The sequence below is a fragment of the Chanos chanos genome, chromosome 4 (genome assembly GCF_902362185.1).
Source record: "Chanos chanos chromosome 4, fChaCha1.1, whole genome shotgun sequence".
Taxonomy (NCBI): domain Eukaryota; kingdom Metazoa; phylum Chordata; class Actinopteri; order Gonorynchiformes; family Chanidae; genus Chanos; species Chanos chanos.
Genome location: NC_044498.1, coordinates 12,117,545 through 12,133,520, shown reverse-complemented (window position 1 = coordinate 12,133,520; position 15,976 = coordinate 12,117,545). Strand labels below are relative to the sequence as shown.

At 40.4% G+C, this 15,976-nt stretch overlaps 3 protein-coding genes across 4 annotated transcripts; 1 reads left to right on the top strand and 2 right to left on the bottom strand.

The window, feature by feature from the left end:
- Nucleotides 1–1,067: 1,067 nt before the first annotated feature.
- clcn4 (chloride channel, voltage-sensitive 4) lies at nt 1,068–5,864 on the bottom strand. Of its 2 annotated transcripts, XM_030771074.1 has the most exons (9): nt 5,685–5,864; nt 5,288–5,410; nt 4,894–5,100; nt 4,402–4,482; nt 3,594–4,139; nt 3,077–3,263; nt 2,399–2,794; nt 1,954–2,170; nt 1,068–1,580 (listed from the first exon to the last, which is right to left on the bottom strand). In XM_030771074.1, the coding sequence occupies exons 1-9, from the start codon at nt 5,832–5,834 to the stop codon at nt 1,490–1,492; spliced, it is 1,998 nt and encodes a 665-aa protein (XP_030626934.1). In that variant the 5' UTR covers nt 5,835–5,864; the 3' UTR covers nt 1,068–1,489. The 2 variants fall into 2 exon arrangements, with proteins under 2 accessions (XP_030626934.1, XP_030626935.1); XM_030771075.1 differs by lacking the exon at nt 4,402–4,482.
- A 3,131-nt stretch (nt 5,865–8,995) lies between these two features.
- Nucleotides 8,996–9,664, top strand: LOC115810949 (putative claudin-24). Its single transcript, XM_030773020.1, has one exon. It carries the CDS (start codon nt 8,996–8,998, stop codon nt 9,662–9,664), a length of 669 nt encoding a protein of 222 aa, XP_030628880.1.
- Nucleotides 9,665–14,437: 4,773 nt separating this feature from the next.
- Nucleotides 14,438–15,208, bottom strand: LOC115810147 (claudin-34-like). The gene has a single exon (XM_030772073.1). It carries the CDS (start codon nt 15,206–15,208, stop codon nt 14,438–14,440), a length of 771 nt encoding a protein of 256 aa, XP_030627933.1.
- Nucleotides 15,209–15,976: the final 768 nt, after the last annotated feature.

Here is a 15,976-nt window from a genome sequence, read left to right as displayed (position 1 = left end):
ATATTTACCTTATTTAATGATTGTTATGAAATACATATAACACGTTTAATACATATAATTAAAACTGTAAGTCATTTTTATGATTATTTCTTCATAAGTTAACTGTTTGGGCTTTGGTTGAGCTTTTCTATTTAAAATTGGAGAACAGTATCGATAACAGTATTGGCATATGCTGTTAACATTTGATGTACTTCTATTTCACTAATTACAAGACCTTTAAAAAGTTTAATCTTTAATATCACCGTATGGTTCTGCTGAAAAACTCCATGCTAATTCAGAGATGATTTTGGCTGTTAAGCAACAACTTTCCACTTCAAGCTCTGTAACTGTATGCAGAAATTCATTGGAAATTTTGAAATGTTCTGACATGACATAGCATTATGTTCAGTTTGAGGTAAAAAACAATTGGATTTTTTTTAAGTGATCATAAAAGCTGAATTAGTATGTTTCATATCCTGTTTTGTGGGTAATATTCTTCTTTTGGTGCAAACCCAATTTATTGTTGAGAATCTTAATGCTCCAATATGTCAGTACTAAAAAAACAGTACAGGACAGATAGGGAAACATAACACCATATAAATTAAGCCAACTGTACATATAACATCTTAACAGATATATTCTAAATCATTTAACATAATGTTCTTTTTGTAGCAGTCTTGTGGAATTTCAAATGGTTGCAAACTGTGTATTACAGAAAACATACCATAGCTGTGTGCATCACAGGAAAATAAATATTATATTACAGAGTACTGTATAAATATCACTTACAGTTTTGACCAAAACAAATATTCACGTTAAATAAATATAAATACTAGAGTTCCAGTGTTGAAGACACAGTTTGTCCTATAGTTACAGTGTTGGCAAAGGTGTTTGCACATTCCATTTTGATCAATTTAGATTTTGACTGATTTTCAATACCCTCTACATGACACAAAATTATTACAATTCAGACAATTAATGCTTATGAAAGTAAAACTGGCTGTATGATTTGATTCATATAGTCCACATATCTTATCCTCACTCTGTGAGGACACCAATACATTGAAGATAAAATTATTTTCAACCCTGATTAACAAAAACTATTCCAAACACATTGGCTTAAAGAACATAAAACAGCACATAAATTGGTTTACACGACAGCTTCCCTTTCGTTTGTCACAGCTCTGTTTCTCTGAGGTTTATCGAGGCTTCAGAGAGAGAGAGAGGATATAGTAACTAATTTATGCAATCTATAAGTTCATGTTAGTAAAAATAAACGTGGCAGCAGCAGTAAAATTAACAGTAGTTACAAGGACACCGATACTTGGCCCATCTTTGACATCATCCCTTCTTCTGCCTCCAAACACATACATGGGGACATAAGTGTTACGATATCATAGGAGTGAATACTTCACAAACAACAGTAGCAGTGCACTATGTACATCATCAGTCTCTGGATGGATGTCCTTAAAGGCATTGGCTTTTAAGAAGGTTAGTGTAGTATTGGGATTTAATTGAACATGATAGACTCTGGATCCTGGTTCATCATTTGGGCCATGTGTCGAAGAACATCCTTCTTTGTGATAATGCCCAAAAGCCGTCTGAAGGAGAGGGAAAATGAAAATAGGTGAGTGCAACTGGAAGTACGCGCAACCCTGAGAATGAATTTGTGCTTTTCACTTTGATAAATTATTAAAAGATAAAACAATAAAAACTTCCTGTCAGTAGATGGCAGCACAAGGGCCCTCAAAAACAATAGAACGGAGAATTTTTTTTTTTTAAGCAGCACTGTGAATCAGAACTGATATTTACAATAACAAATCAATGGTACACTATAAGACATACCAGGCATATCATATCACAAGATCGTACAGTCGCTAAAGTGTGTGAAAAGCACCAAACGAGAACTCTTTCAAAAATGGAAAAAAAAAACCCTCTAGTAACAAGACCGTAATAGCAGGGGAAAATTCTCACCCGCTGCGGGTGACCAGGCACTGCCTTAGACCCAGCTTGCGGAAGATGTCCACCACCGTCTCCATGGGAGTGTGGTCGGTGACAGTGAAGGGGCTGAGGTTCAGGATGCGTCTGAGCTTCAGCGGCTGGGGGTTACTGGGAGGCTGCTGAGGGGCGTCCTCAGTGAAGTACACTATCGAGTTACTGACCACTCCGTCCTGCTTCTGACGAGCATTTTCTGCAGAAGAAAGAGGGGAAACAGTCATATTCAGCCACTCAAAAAAGTGGATTTAAGTAAAATACACCGCCAAGGAGTAAAAACGTAACAGAAATATGATGCTAATTCTGGCTAGTGTGCTAGTGAGGTTTGCTGATACATGACTTTCTTGTTAAAAGTGTTGATAGAGTGGAGAGACAGAGAGAGCAGAGGATACTGGCACATGTATACACTGAGTAAGTCTCTTACTTATGGCCAGGATCAGGTCTCTGCGCTGCACAAAGCCAATGAGGCGCTCGGACTCGCGTGACACCACCACAGGGAAACCGTTGTAATCGGTTTCTTTAATGAGCGTTTCCACATCCTCCACTGTCGTGCTATCCTGGGTGAGCACAGCAAGCGGGGGTTCACTCCGACGGGGACGCATCACGTCTGTGGCCAGCGTGCGATGAGTAAACTCGTCCTGGTCCAGGTAGGGGTAGCCATTCAGCCGAATATGAGCCTCGTAGATTCCCTCTTTCCCAAACGCATCTGCCACCCACTTACTGGTGACCGCCGCAGCCATCAAAGGCACAATGTACTCCAGTCCACCAGTCAGTTCAAACATAATGACCACCAGAGACACAGTCATCCGCGTCACCCCACCTGACAGACGAAATTAAAAAAAAAAAAAAAAAAAACAGTCTGTAACAGCATCATAAAATAAAATAAGCCTTGCATTTCTTGCTATAATATTTCAGTGCTTTACACTAGTTATTACTCAAAACTATAATTAGAGTAAAGCAAAACTAAATTTTTTTCTTGAATACTATCTTGTTCTATTGGAAATGGAAATCTTTTCCATCTATCTGCTACAGTCACCGGAGCAGAACAAAACCAAAAATATCTTCTCTGTCTCCCAGTATCCCACCTCAGAAGCCACCTTACCCAGACATGCAGCAGCTCCCACCATGGCATAAAGACCAGGGGTGACACAGTCTGCCCCCGGTCGGCACCAGTTCTTAAAGATAATCCAGTCATGGTGGTGGTATGCCATCTGTTCCACAGCAATGCCCACTATGCGCCCAGCTATGGCACCCACTGCCATACTGGGAATGAAAAGCCCAGAGGGGATCTGTTCAAAGTGTCAATAGTGAAGCAGCTTGGGTCAGGTTTTAATTCAACTACGGACCACGATTCCAAATTGTAGCTTTCTGTGTTATGTTGTTTACTATTATTATTATTACAAGTGTTAATTTTTTCAATACATGAAATATTTATATATTCAAAGATTACAAAGTTACAGTGATGAACATACTAGCACTAATACCCACAGCATACACTCTCTTTTATTGTCTCTCACTCTTTCTCATTTTCCACCCAATTTCACAACAAAACGATAATATTACATATTGCTCTACATGTTCCAAACCTCGTCAGAGCAATAGCAATAAGTTGTCCTGACCTTCATGCCAAAGGTGAAGATGGTGATGACGATCTTAAAGATGAGAGCCAGTGCCAGCTGCCAAAGGGCAGTGTAGACCCCGGGTCCGGCTGGCCTGTCGGGGATGTCGTCCACGGGCCGGGTCATGTTGGGGTTGTTGATGTAGTCGCAGAGCTGAGACGACTCCAGCGCCCCACAGTCGTTAAACAGCTCGGAGATGAGTTCGCTGGTGCTGCGTCTCGTGTAGGGGTTTGGGAACGCCAGGATGGCGGTGATGCCCGTCACCACGATCACCTCCAGCACCGGGTACTTCCCCAGCTGAGTGGTCTTACGGCGGCGACACCACGCGATGTTCCCGCGGATAAAGAGCGTTCCCCAGAGACCACCGAAAACTCCCAGCAGGATAAAGGGTACCAGCTCAGCCATGTACCAGGGCGTGTGGTACTCCACGTAAAAAAGCACCAGTCGATTGTTGCCAAATGGATTGATGGAGCGGAGTGTAAAGGCCGCGACCAGGGCGGCAAAGAAAGAACGCCAGAGAGTCTTCAGAGGGAAGTAGTAACTCACCTGTATTCAGAGTAAGAGCAAGATGTTGCTTTACTTATCTGAACATTGGCTCAAACATCAAAGCCAGAAAAGGGTTAAGGTTGTCCCTTTAGATGTTCATAGACTCCATGCCGTGGGTTGGAAAAGACAGATGTGCATGAAGGTCAAGCACAACAAACTAAACGTTCCAAACATAGAATCTAAAGATACTGAAAAGATATATGATGTATATAAATCCCGGAAATTCATTTATTCTCAATGGTAATAAGTGTGATGTCCCTACCTCCTCTAAGCTGAAGAGCACTCCTCCTATTGGGGCTCCAAAAGCCACAGACACACCAGCAGCTGCAGCAGCAGACAAAACCTGCAGGTCACACATACATATGACAGTCCTTGTGTGGGTAGAGTAACCACTTCAAACATTATGACTACACAAGCCACTTAGCTTATATTAAACGCTCATTTCAATTATGAATAGAATCCAACTTATTTTTATTTTTTTTTATACCCAAAGAGAAATATCAAATAAATAATGTAAGATACTAAATAGATATTATATTTCTCAAAAGATAAAGACATATGAAAAAACTTGAAAACAAAAAGGAAACATAGAACTCTCATGACACTCGATTTTTACAATATGACTTTTTTTTTTTTTTTTTACACAACCTCCCTCTATTACTGGAAGTTGCTGCTGTGCGTGTTGAAATGACAAAGACAAAAGATTACCAAACGCTTGCATACGTTCTGAGGATGAGGTAATAACAAAACTTACCTCTCTGCGCTTGCCCTCATTTTTGCTGTACTTGGAGAAAAGGCTGCAGAAGAGATTACCGCAGCAACATGCCACATGAACAAGTGGGCCCTCCTTTCCCAAACTGAGGCCCGACGATACAGCCAGGACCAAGGTCACGGTCTTTATCAACAGTGTCCACTTTCCCAGGTAACCCCGTATGATAAAGCCACTCAGAATGGTCTTAATCTGGCAAAAGGAGTTAGAAAAATCAATTAGACGAAATAAAATTCAACCACATGTTGATTCAATTACATGAATTTCGCTTAATTAATTATTTGAAAGAGCTTTACAGCTATGTACAGAATAACAAAAATCAACAATTGTATTATACATCAGTTGTAATTTACATTTTGACCTTAATTCCTCTTTTTACCTCAGGGATCCCAGAACCACAAGCATATGGAGCAAAGACTCGCACTAGAGACACAGCCAGGAAAGAGAAGAATAGAGCCCAAAGCACGTACAAGAAATAGTTCAACACATACGCCCCAGCACTCTGAAAATCAAAAGACAAATAGGGTTTTACATGACCAGTTTCCTATTTCACAGGTCATGTTAACTTTAAACTGAGCTTTCAAGATGTTCTTTATCTACTAGCTGTGGAAGAATAAAAAGAAGCTTATTTACATTACATGAAAAGATGTTTATCAAAGTTAGCTGGCAATGACCCGTTTTCACGAATGAGTGCCACAGAGAGATAATACACTTCTCTATGTTGCAGTGTAATAATGTCCTCCTATTTAGGGGAGTAATACAGTAATGGCAACAACCTCTGTGTGCCCAGTCATCAGCTCCGCCCATTTCTGCCACTGCGGGCATTTGTCACGATCAGCAAAAGTAGTCTCATTGGAGGTCCAGCAGCACTGTTCGTGACTGTACCAGAATGCAGACAAACACACGCCCTCTTTCAGATCTGTCATCCAGTCCACAGCCAAGTCAATGACACCAGCCAGAGTGCCTGAGAATAACATAGCAAAACAGACCATGTGCACCTTAATTTATCAGAGGACTGATACCAAGTAAAATAACAATCACCATTTAATATCAAAACTCTACACAGAATGTAATCTATAATTCCTGCCTTACCAGACAGAAGTCCAATGAGCAGCATCACCACCCATCCTGACCAGGCATCCAGTAAACTCTTAATAAATTCCCAAATGGACTCCTTACTCTTGTTCGTAATCTGCAAGACACCAAGATTAACTGGAGTTTTTTGTTTTTTCACTTAGCTTTAGTACTGACAGATTAAATGCAGATGGACAATACAAAAAAACTACTTCACTTTGATACACTTAGAATTTCACTTGTTATGTCAAACAACTGAAAGCTATTCCTGAATATGTGGGTATGAGTGTTTATGATCCCTTACTCTAAGACTTGATGCTGTATTAACAACATACTTGACTGGGATTGTAACACCAGCAAGAGACATAAAGGAAACGGCATCCAATTCAGACTGAATGTGGTCAGTATGTTTTACAGATCTAAAAGGGGGAAAAAATCTAGGTCCAAAATTGATAGTAAGGACAGTAAAGCCAACAGTAAAACTCTGTTTCACCTTTCTGTGGCGGTCTGTGTCCCTGGACTTCTCCCTAAGCCAGTCTATAGTGTGAAAGTCCTCGTAGGTGCCAACGTCAGGGAAAGGTTCGTCAAGAAAATCCATCAGGTTCCCAGCGCCATTCAGCTCCTCGGTGGGAGTGGCATTGCTGATCGCTGATGTGAAGCAGTTACGTTTGGTTAATAATCATTGCATTTTATTCTGCTTGCAAGAACATATACATTTTTTAGTAGTTTCTGTAATATTCTGTTTTAGACTCTACAAACGGCATTCAAAACGTCAAAACTCAACATAGACACCTATGTATACCTGCAGTATGCTTGAATCACTTTCCAGTCTTTTTGGTGAATCATCGATTGTACATTCGAATCACTGTGCAGTGCAACAGTGAAGTAAGCAAATAAAAGTTCACATTTAGTGCATAGCTAGATACCGGATAGAGTTTTATGACTGGCACAAAGAAAAAACGGAGTTAATGTCACTGCACATACCACATTGGCCTTGCAGCGACAGCTATAACACAATCTTTTCATTTCTCCTGTTTTCTGCTACTAGCCAACTCTCTGTATACGATAACATAACAAAACAGTGTAATTTGGAAAAGGTGACGCAAACCTATGTGCGACCGTTTCCTTTTCTTTTTGTTCGATAATGCAGGCTTATCTTCTGCAGATATGTAGCTTGGGTGGTGTGTGCACAAGATTCGGTCATGTCATTTTATCATTAACATTGCTTTTTTCCCCCTTGTCGCTTACCCTCTGCCTCCATCGCTGCGGCTTTTCTAACGAAGTGATGTTTTTACACTGCTGGCATCCCTTATATTACGTGGTGACGGTCAGAGATGGTCATTTTAACTATGTATTTGATTATTTCCACTGCACCTGCCACACAGCACTTAGCAGGCTAGTAGGTACCGAGGGAGACGTCAGAGATGTTTCCCAGAATGCACCAGCTCAAAGCGACTCAAAACAAACCACGGCTCGCCTATGTCAAAGACTGTGCGGTTGCTGCGCCTCTGCCGTGCAGCTAAAGCAACGTAGTTAAACACAGAACCAAGAGTGAAGCAAAGATTTGCATTTCGGAGATGAACGCCTTGAATTTGGCCGAATTTTAGCCTTATATTTCCAAACAAATAAATATAGAAATGAGGAATGTCGTATACAAGTGTAACCTGAACTGAAATTGTGGATCACACAAAAAGCGATAATATATAACACCAAATTTTATTTAAAGAACATAGCTGGGATACACATTTTTAAACTTGTAGGCTGCATATAGGTTGTTGATCAGCTGCTAGTTTTTTTATTATTATTATTTTAACCCTCTAGCAACTGTGTGGACACATGTTAGTAAGACTACAGAATTAAAATAATAGATTATGAGACGCTAATGTCCCGCAGTGTAACTAACCATATTAACTAATTGTACAGAACTCTCCTTCCTCCACCAGGACCTACTCCAAAGTCTGAAAAATAAGAAACTCTTCATAGACCCTTATATTTTACCCTACATATTTTGCATAATATATATGGATTTGTAACATATTGACAGAAATGTAAACACATTTTTATCCCCCCTCTCTTTCACCCACACATTCACACACACACACACACACACACATCATGCAATGTAAACCCTGCAGTACTTCAGTGTATTTGTGCATTTCAGCACATTTTCCTTCATCACAAATCACACCCATGGCCTGGTCAGCTGAGAGCAGAAGAGGTTATGTGGAGTGGGAGAAGTTTTGTATATTTGTGTTTGTGTATATTCTTGTGACTGAATTTGAGATTGTGTTTGTGTGTGTGTTTGTGTGTACGTATACAGTGGCTTTCATATTCTGCCTCCTACTACCAGGCGTCACCAGCTGCGTAATACTCCAAGATGTGATAAACTCATAAAAGGCTTTTGTTTTTGTTTGCAGCTCACAATTTTTGACAATTGAGCCCAGAAAAGGGGATATTTGTAAGTGTTTTTTTAATTGTATTTTGAAACAGCATGCTTAGTTTTAACAGTATTTTCCCATTTGCACTTTTTTTTTTTTTTTTTAATTATTCAGCAGCTTTTGAGACTATTTTCATACCCAAACCATGGTGTCTATTGGAACGTCATCGATCCATATCATGAGAATTCCAGCATGCTGTTAGGCTGGCAGATTGTAAATGGCCAGAATCATGTATACATGTGAATGATGCCGTTGTTTCCCCATCCCTGCCTAACACGTCCTCTTGCAGCCTTCTGACAAAGCGGCGAGAGCAGCTTGAAGAGGGGAGGGCAGCATGTCAGTGATTTGCAGATGATGAGCGTGTTCTCTGACAGGAGGCTGGTCATTGTAGACAGCCCCCTGCCCATGCTGTGCGAACTTAACAGCCCTCATTAATTGGCCTGACTTTCAAAGAAGTTCACTGATAGTGAGTTGGACGGGGGGGAAGGAAAAACACTTCTTTGAGGAGAGAGAAGAGAGGAATATTACTGAGTGCAGCCAGACAGCTGCACTGTGTCTGACCAGGCAGAGGAGCTATGGACCCAGGTATGTGTATTCTTGAACTTCTGGGGGTGTTTTTCTCCATTGGCGCTTGGCTTTGCTCGCTAGCCACCACGATGATGTCTCGGTGGCTTACCTTGTCCACCGAACTGCTTCCTGCAGAGAGCTATGAGATGGGTTTATGGGGGACGTGTGTCGTACAGGACCTTGGGATCCAGGAGTGTCGGCCGTACGACAGTCTCCTCGGCCTCCCGCCAGATATACGCCTGGCCAGGGTCCTTATGTGTGTCACCTTGGCAACAGGCCTGTTGGCATTGCTCCTGGCCATTCCTGGGATCTACCTGGTCAACAGCTGCAAAGGCTTAGAAACACTGCGTGCCAAGAGGACCCTGAAGATGCTGGGAGGGATTCTCTGCGTGGCTGCTGGGATACTGGGTCTCATCCCTGTGTCATACATAGCCCACCTGACAGTCCTGAGGTTCTTTGATGAGACTGTGCCAAATGTGGTGCCACGGTGGGAGTTTGGAGATGCTCTCTTCTGCGGATGGACAGCGGGGTTCCTTCACTTGGTGGCTGGATTCCTGCTGGTCACCTCCTGTATTTGCCTTCAAGAAGAACCATGTGCCCTTCCAGTAGCCATACCCTTACACAAACGTGCCAACAGTGCTGAACAATCTTCCAGGAGGAGGACAGAGTATGTGTAAAAAGAAGAAACCCTGTCTTTCTCAGAATGACGACATAGATTAAACTTTGCTACAACTAACCATGCACTGCAGCATTTTGTGTAAAGAGTGTTTTGATCATATGGGACCACCACCATTCTAGGATGCTCATGGGGAGGTGATGCTGCTATTTTAGGACCACAGGTAAAGAGAATTAAAATTTCTTGACTTTTTTTTTTTTTTAATCACAAGGTCAGTTTATTAGACAATTATAAACCTTAGTGAAGTAGCAAAATTACTTATTGTGAGCTACAACTGTAAATCATGAAATATCTTTTTTTTTTTTTGAATATTGAGTCGACATTAAAGAACATGAAGAGATATTTTCACGTGCGGACCAGAGATTTGACAAATGTGGATGGCATTATAGAAAGGGTGTATATATTACAAATGAAACAGCGTTTTTACTGTTACAATCTGTGTAAGTTCAAATTTTGTTGTGATGTGAAAAGACAATTTTAATTGTGGTGTCAATTAATCCTACATAGGCCTGGTGCTATGAGGTTTTCAAGCACATGTTTTCCACAGTGGAAATTGCTCTGGTCTGACACAGAACAGGGAAATACACAACAAATGAAAATGATTTCTGAAATATAGGAGAGCTTGACTGAAAAAATTTCAGTAAAAAGTATCAAACTGCATTCTTGTCATTCCAAACATTATACATTTTATTATTGTATCATAGAATACTGTGTTTAATCACTTACTGAGCGCATTTCATCGTTGAATGGGAGAGTGGAAAGAAAACATGTGAATAATGGTTTTATTTTGTTCTTAAGGTTGCATATACATATGTGTATGTGTGTATTCTTGTGGAGTGAATTTATTTTAAAATTATGTTTCAACTGCATATGCAATGGCAACAAACATATCACAGAACACCAAATAGAAAACTGACATATCGGATGTTTGTTTGTCTGAATTGTTGTGTTCTTGTTTTGTAATTATTTAATTTCTTGATTGAAAGTAATGGTCTATGATTGTTCTTTGAACTGTTGGAGTTGTGTGTTCCTTGTTTTGTGCTCTGTATGAAATGAAAGTGAGGTTTTTGGGCAAACAGGGTAGTTTTATGTAAGCTGCATTTGTGTGTGTGTGTGTGTGCGTGTGTGTGTGTGTGTGTGTGTGTGTGTGTGTTTCAGAGTCTCAGAATACAAATAGCACACAATACTATTTTGAGAACATTATTCATTGGATACATCTGTAAATAATATTGAATTGACTGAACAAAAATAAATAAAGATTTAAAATAATATTTATGAAGTGGAATCTTTCATATTCACTTTCATATTCACTTTCATATTCAATATGTGCTGTTCTGGTGAGGGTGGTGTCTGTTTTTTAATGACAAAGCAAGTCTTCTGGAAACAGCTCTGGAGATTAATCCCCCTTGATCCAGCCTCACTGATTCCTGAGGTAAGCTACAGTTAATGACCATCCTAATGACGATACAGGGAGGGAGGAATGTCGGACACATTAGCGTGCGACTATTGCTCGAACGTTATTGCACAATCCGACTCAGAACAGTGGCTACCCCTTTCCAAAGTCGTTTTGCACTTTTTGAACTCCTCTGAATGCTCTAACCCTGTCCTCACAGTTCCTCTGAGGTCCTCTCACACTGGGTCCCAGCCTTGACTTTGAAGGACCAGTGCTTCACAGCCTGCATCCATGCTGTAAGAAAGCTCTTTTTGTCACCCTCTAACAATGAAGCCATTATGTCTTTGTATGCTAATCCAGCCGTCTTTTTACATACAAAGGTTGGTTCAACATCAGAGAGGCACATGAAGCCATCACTTCATCCTTGTTTCCTGCCCACTTCCTCTGTGCAAATGAAACATGAGGAGGACTGACAATCATACAGACCTTTTCCAAAGGAGCCAATACCCCCCCCCCCTCCCAGGAATGAATAGTGGAGGTATTACTGTACTTCAGGGAAGAGATGAGACAGAGTGTTTCTTGGTTTTTTTGCACTAATGGAAACATTTAATGTTCTTATTTATTATTTGAATAATTAACTTAATGTTGACCTGTTTAGAATGAATGTTTTTACAAAATGTATTATAAAATGTTAATCATTAGCACACTGAAATACTTTAAAAGGTAGAATGAGATAAGCATTCCATTTTCCGTATATCAGGACCCTAAAACAAGATTTAATCATTTTAAATATTTCTTTTTTACTTGCGAAAGAATATGAACTGTATTGGTTTATATGATTTTATTACAGTTCTTATCAATAAACAGCATGGCAGAAATGTTTGACATACTTATTTGAAAAAGATTTATTGCATACTCCATTACAAAGCACTTTCACAGTATTTGCTTGGTGACATATTGTCATGCCATATACAGACATACACATCACCATAATCTATTTTCAGTGCTAGTAAATGAGGAGTTTAGTTAAACATCACACAATAAACGAAGAGCAAGCATACGTCAAGCATTGTCGTAAGCACATCTTAAAGGCAACACTTTTACGGCACAATCCACCAACAATCACACAAGGTGTGGTCATCTGTTCCATAACGCAGATGGTTGCTGTATTTGATTAAGGTGTGAACGATTGTGACACAACACCATCACCGATCACTGCCTTCTCTAGCTGAGATCAGAGTCAGGGGTCATACCTGGTAGTTCATTTTTCCTCTGTCTCACACTCACATACTAACACATAACACACAACACTCTCTCTCTATCTCTCTCTCTCTCTCTCTCTCTCTCTCTCTCAGTCACTCTCTTTCTCTTTCTCTGTCTCTGTCTCTCTCACTCACACATACACACACTCTCTCTCTCTCTGTCTCTCTCTCTCTCACTCTCTCAGTCACTCTCTTTCTCTGTCTCTCTCTCTCTCTCTCTCTCTCACTCACACATACACTCTCTCTCTCTCTCTCTCTCTCTCTCTCAGTCACTCTCTTTCTCTTTCTCTGTCTCTGTCTCTCTCTCTCTCTGTCTCTCTCTCTCACACACACACAAACAAAAAGGCAGCCTTTGTTCCTCCCCAGTACAATGAAGACCAAAGTCAGAGCTGTTTGGCACAGACTGAACATCCAGACTAACAATTAGTGCACTGATGGTCCTGAAATAAGACGTCTGGAACAAGGTTCACGTGCCCTGCCACTGCCATCCTCCGCTCCTGTTCACATGAACTGGGTCTCCACAGAGGTTATGGACCACAGCCTACCTACAAGGGCATAAGGCCCCCTGCCACTACTCATAATCTGCTCCTTCCGTATACAACTCCATTTCAAATTATGAAGATTTCTCTCAAATAAAAAAACATATCTACACACCTCTGCACCTTTACGCTTTCAAATCTCTATATTTCTACCATTAAGTGTATAAATCTGTATACTAACAACAAAAAAGCTGTAAAACTTACTTCTTATCAGTAATACATTTCAAACCTCAAAGAGGTATGGTAGCCTATATGAAAGTGATTTTTCTTCTCTTACAACATTTATTTAGCCGTGTCAGAGTCATGCTTGAATGAAAACAGTAGGCAAATATCACTGTGTGCAAAACAGCTAAATACACATGGAACCTGTCAGGAGGGAGCCAAACAATTCTATAATTTCATAGTGTGCTTTCCAATGAAATAAAGAGGTTAGAGGGGGAATAATATCTTAAAGTCATTGAAAGAGCAGGGGAAAGAGAAAAATTAATCCCTCTTAATTCCCCTTGACTCCTTATATCATGTAATCATCAGGATTATTGGTCTTTGTACAGACCCAATGATATGAATTCGGTCTTTTTCTCCTGTCAGGATGCATATCTGATTTTCAGTTAAGAAGTGTGTGGTGAATTCCTAACCGAAGACTCATTTAATCAGAACGCGGTGTCCTAAGTAAAACAGACAGCAACCTGCAAAGTCAATTATGCTCAGGGCAATACATCTAAAAGCCAACCCCATGGCTCAATATAATGATGTTCCCCGCTGTCTTTTTAATTTCAGGTTTAAAACCCTCGGTCTGTTTTTTTTACTCATAAAAATATCAACAAAACACCACAGCTATGCTTTAAAACCAAGACTGAAACACTAACATAATAATATACTTACAATCTTGATAAATTAAAAAGATACAATAAATATTAAGTGTAGTAGTTTATGATGATGACATATATCTCTGACATTTTGTTAAATAAGCAAACCAGGTTTATCTGGAATACATAAATAAAACAATAAAGGACAACAAAATGTCATTGCCATAACCCTGTAGTCACAGTATTTTCATTAAACAATGAAAACTCTCCTTTATGGTTGAAGAACACATTGTGATATGGATGAATGTTACATTATGAAACATATTTTACAGAAGGTATGATTGTACTGAAGTTTTATATAGTGATGACTTAAGGTCCACATTCTGCAATACAATATAAGATCACAGTAAATTTGATTACACACACGGTCCCTCAGGTGTGGTTGCGCAGCAGTGACTGAGGCAATAGTGACATATGATGTTATCTCCAGAGACAACTTATGTATAACTTCCCAATTACTAAGATTCACCTGAGACCACAGTTACTCATGCAGACATTCAGTAAATAGTAAAACAACGCTTTCACTCATCACACGCTCAACATGAAACATGAAACAAAACATGAACAAAAAAGAGGCAATCAGTGCAAACAAGGCATACCAGTAAAACTGCGTTTGTCTGTATTCATTATATTTGGCCAAATCATTCAAACAATTACACCAAAAACAGTACCGCTAATAAAAGAACACACCAACACGCCTGCTGGCACAGTGGTTCAGACGTTCTCCTCTGCCTGGAAAGCCCTGTTGTCTCTACCCTGACAATGGTTTGTGTTGTCCTTGTTGAAAAACAGGCTAGACTTCCCAGGGTCCCAGATTGCAGAGTGACCCTCCTCAGGCCATTGGGGTGTTACCTTGGGGCCTTGTCTCACAGGAAACCTGTAGGACAGAAATATGATTCCGCTAATGATCATCAGCATAAATGAAACCATCCCCATGGCAATGCCACCTCCAGTGTACTGCCTCACGGGAGCAGGGGGCATGTGGAAGTTGCTGGGAAAGTGGATGGTCTGATTGGTCACCACCGAGTTTAAGTTCCACAGGACGGGTACAGAGGAACACAATCCTGCCATTAAGAAAAGAGCGCCACCAAATGAGAACGCCAGTCGGATGGGTTTGGGTTCGTCCAGTCCAAAGTAGATGTTTCTGAGACCGTAGACAGCTCCGGCATTACCCACAAGGCCCAGAATCAGCGCCACCAGCATGAGAACTTGTGCCGCAGCGATGTCCGCTGGTGTGAACGCATCTGATATTGCTATCTTCTGACAGAACATGACATCATACTGTGAGGTCACCAAGACATGACTATAGAAACAAACTCTCCATATGCCAACCCAGGCTAGCCCAGACGTAATGACGGACAAATCATCCACAACCCAAACCCGCCATTGTACCAACCCGATGGTCACAATAGTGAGGGTCCATCCCACAACGCCCAACCAAAGTCCAACAAACTGAGCATGGGCTGTGTGAACCAAGTACGTCATAGTCACGAAAGCACCTCTTCAGACGCTCAGGTAATCCCTTCTCCCATCCATGTACAGGAATATTTTCTGATGAATGTCCTATGTGTGTTTACTGGTTGTTTGCGAACCTGAAAAATTTCACAAACAGATCTTGCGCTATGACTCCAGTTATGGTTTCGCACCAGCAGGAAGAATAGTGTCTCTCATTTGTACCAATACCATCCTGTCTCCAGGATACTCAGAAAACAAAACACCTGCGTCCCTTTGAGAGAGAGAGAGAGAGAGAGAGAGAGAGAGAGAGAGAGCGAGAAATACCTCGCATAAATGTGTGAACTAAGAGGGGCAAACAAAGAGCCCTACTGAGAAAAAACAGACTCCACAGAAAATAACACTGAAAAACCAGGACCAGTGAAACGATAAAAGTTTGGTCGGGAGTTATCAGACAATTTCAGTAGCTCACATACATCAACCAGGTTTAAATAATTACTCCGGTCCCCTTTGAAGAAGAATGTATTACGCAACAACAAAGACAGAGATCTGTACTTCACATATTTCACATAGACTGTGATGGAATACAAGAATCACTAGTAAATCCTGGTCTGTATCAAAGGAAAAAAATGAATACATTTTGTAGAGAGCATTGTGTTCACAGCCATCGAAGTATAATGATACACATACATACTAAGCAGTTCAATTAAAGTAACAATGGGAAGCAAAAAATACCACTGGTTCAATGTACTGTAGATTTTGATGCATCTATTTTTTATGAACATGGCTATACAATCATTT

Excerpts from the sequence above, each read along its gene's own strand:
- clcn4 (XM_030771074.1), bottom strand. The coding sequence starts at position 5,834 with ATGACAGATCTGAAAGAGGGCGTGTGTTTGTCTGCATTCTGGTACAGT. Across the intron at positions 4,140-4,401 it reads TGCTCTTCAGCTTAGAGGAG|GTGAGTTACTACTTCCCTCT; the intron begins GTAGGGACATCA and ends CTCTGAATACAG. Across the intron at positions 2,171-2,398 it reads AGACCTGATCCTGGCCATAA|AAAATGCTCGTCAGAAGCAG; the intron begins GTAAGAGACTTA and ends TTTCTTCTGCAG.
- LOC115810949 (XM_030773020.1), top strand. The coding sequence starts at position 8,996 with ATGGACCCAGGTATGTGTATTCTTGAACTTCTGGGGGTGTTTTTCTCC.
- LOC115810147 (XM_030772073.1), bottom strand. The coding sequence starts at position 15,208 with ATGACGTACTTGGTTCACACAGCCCATGCTCAGTTTGTTGGACTTTGG.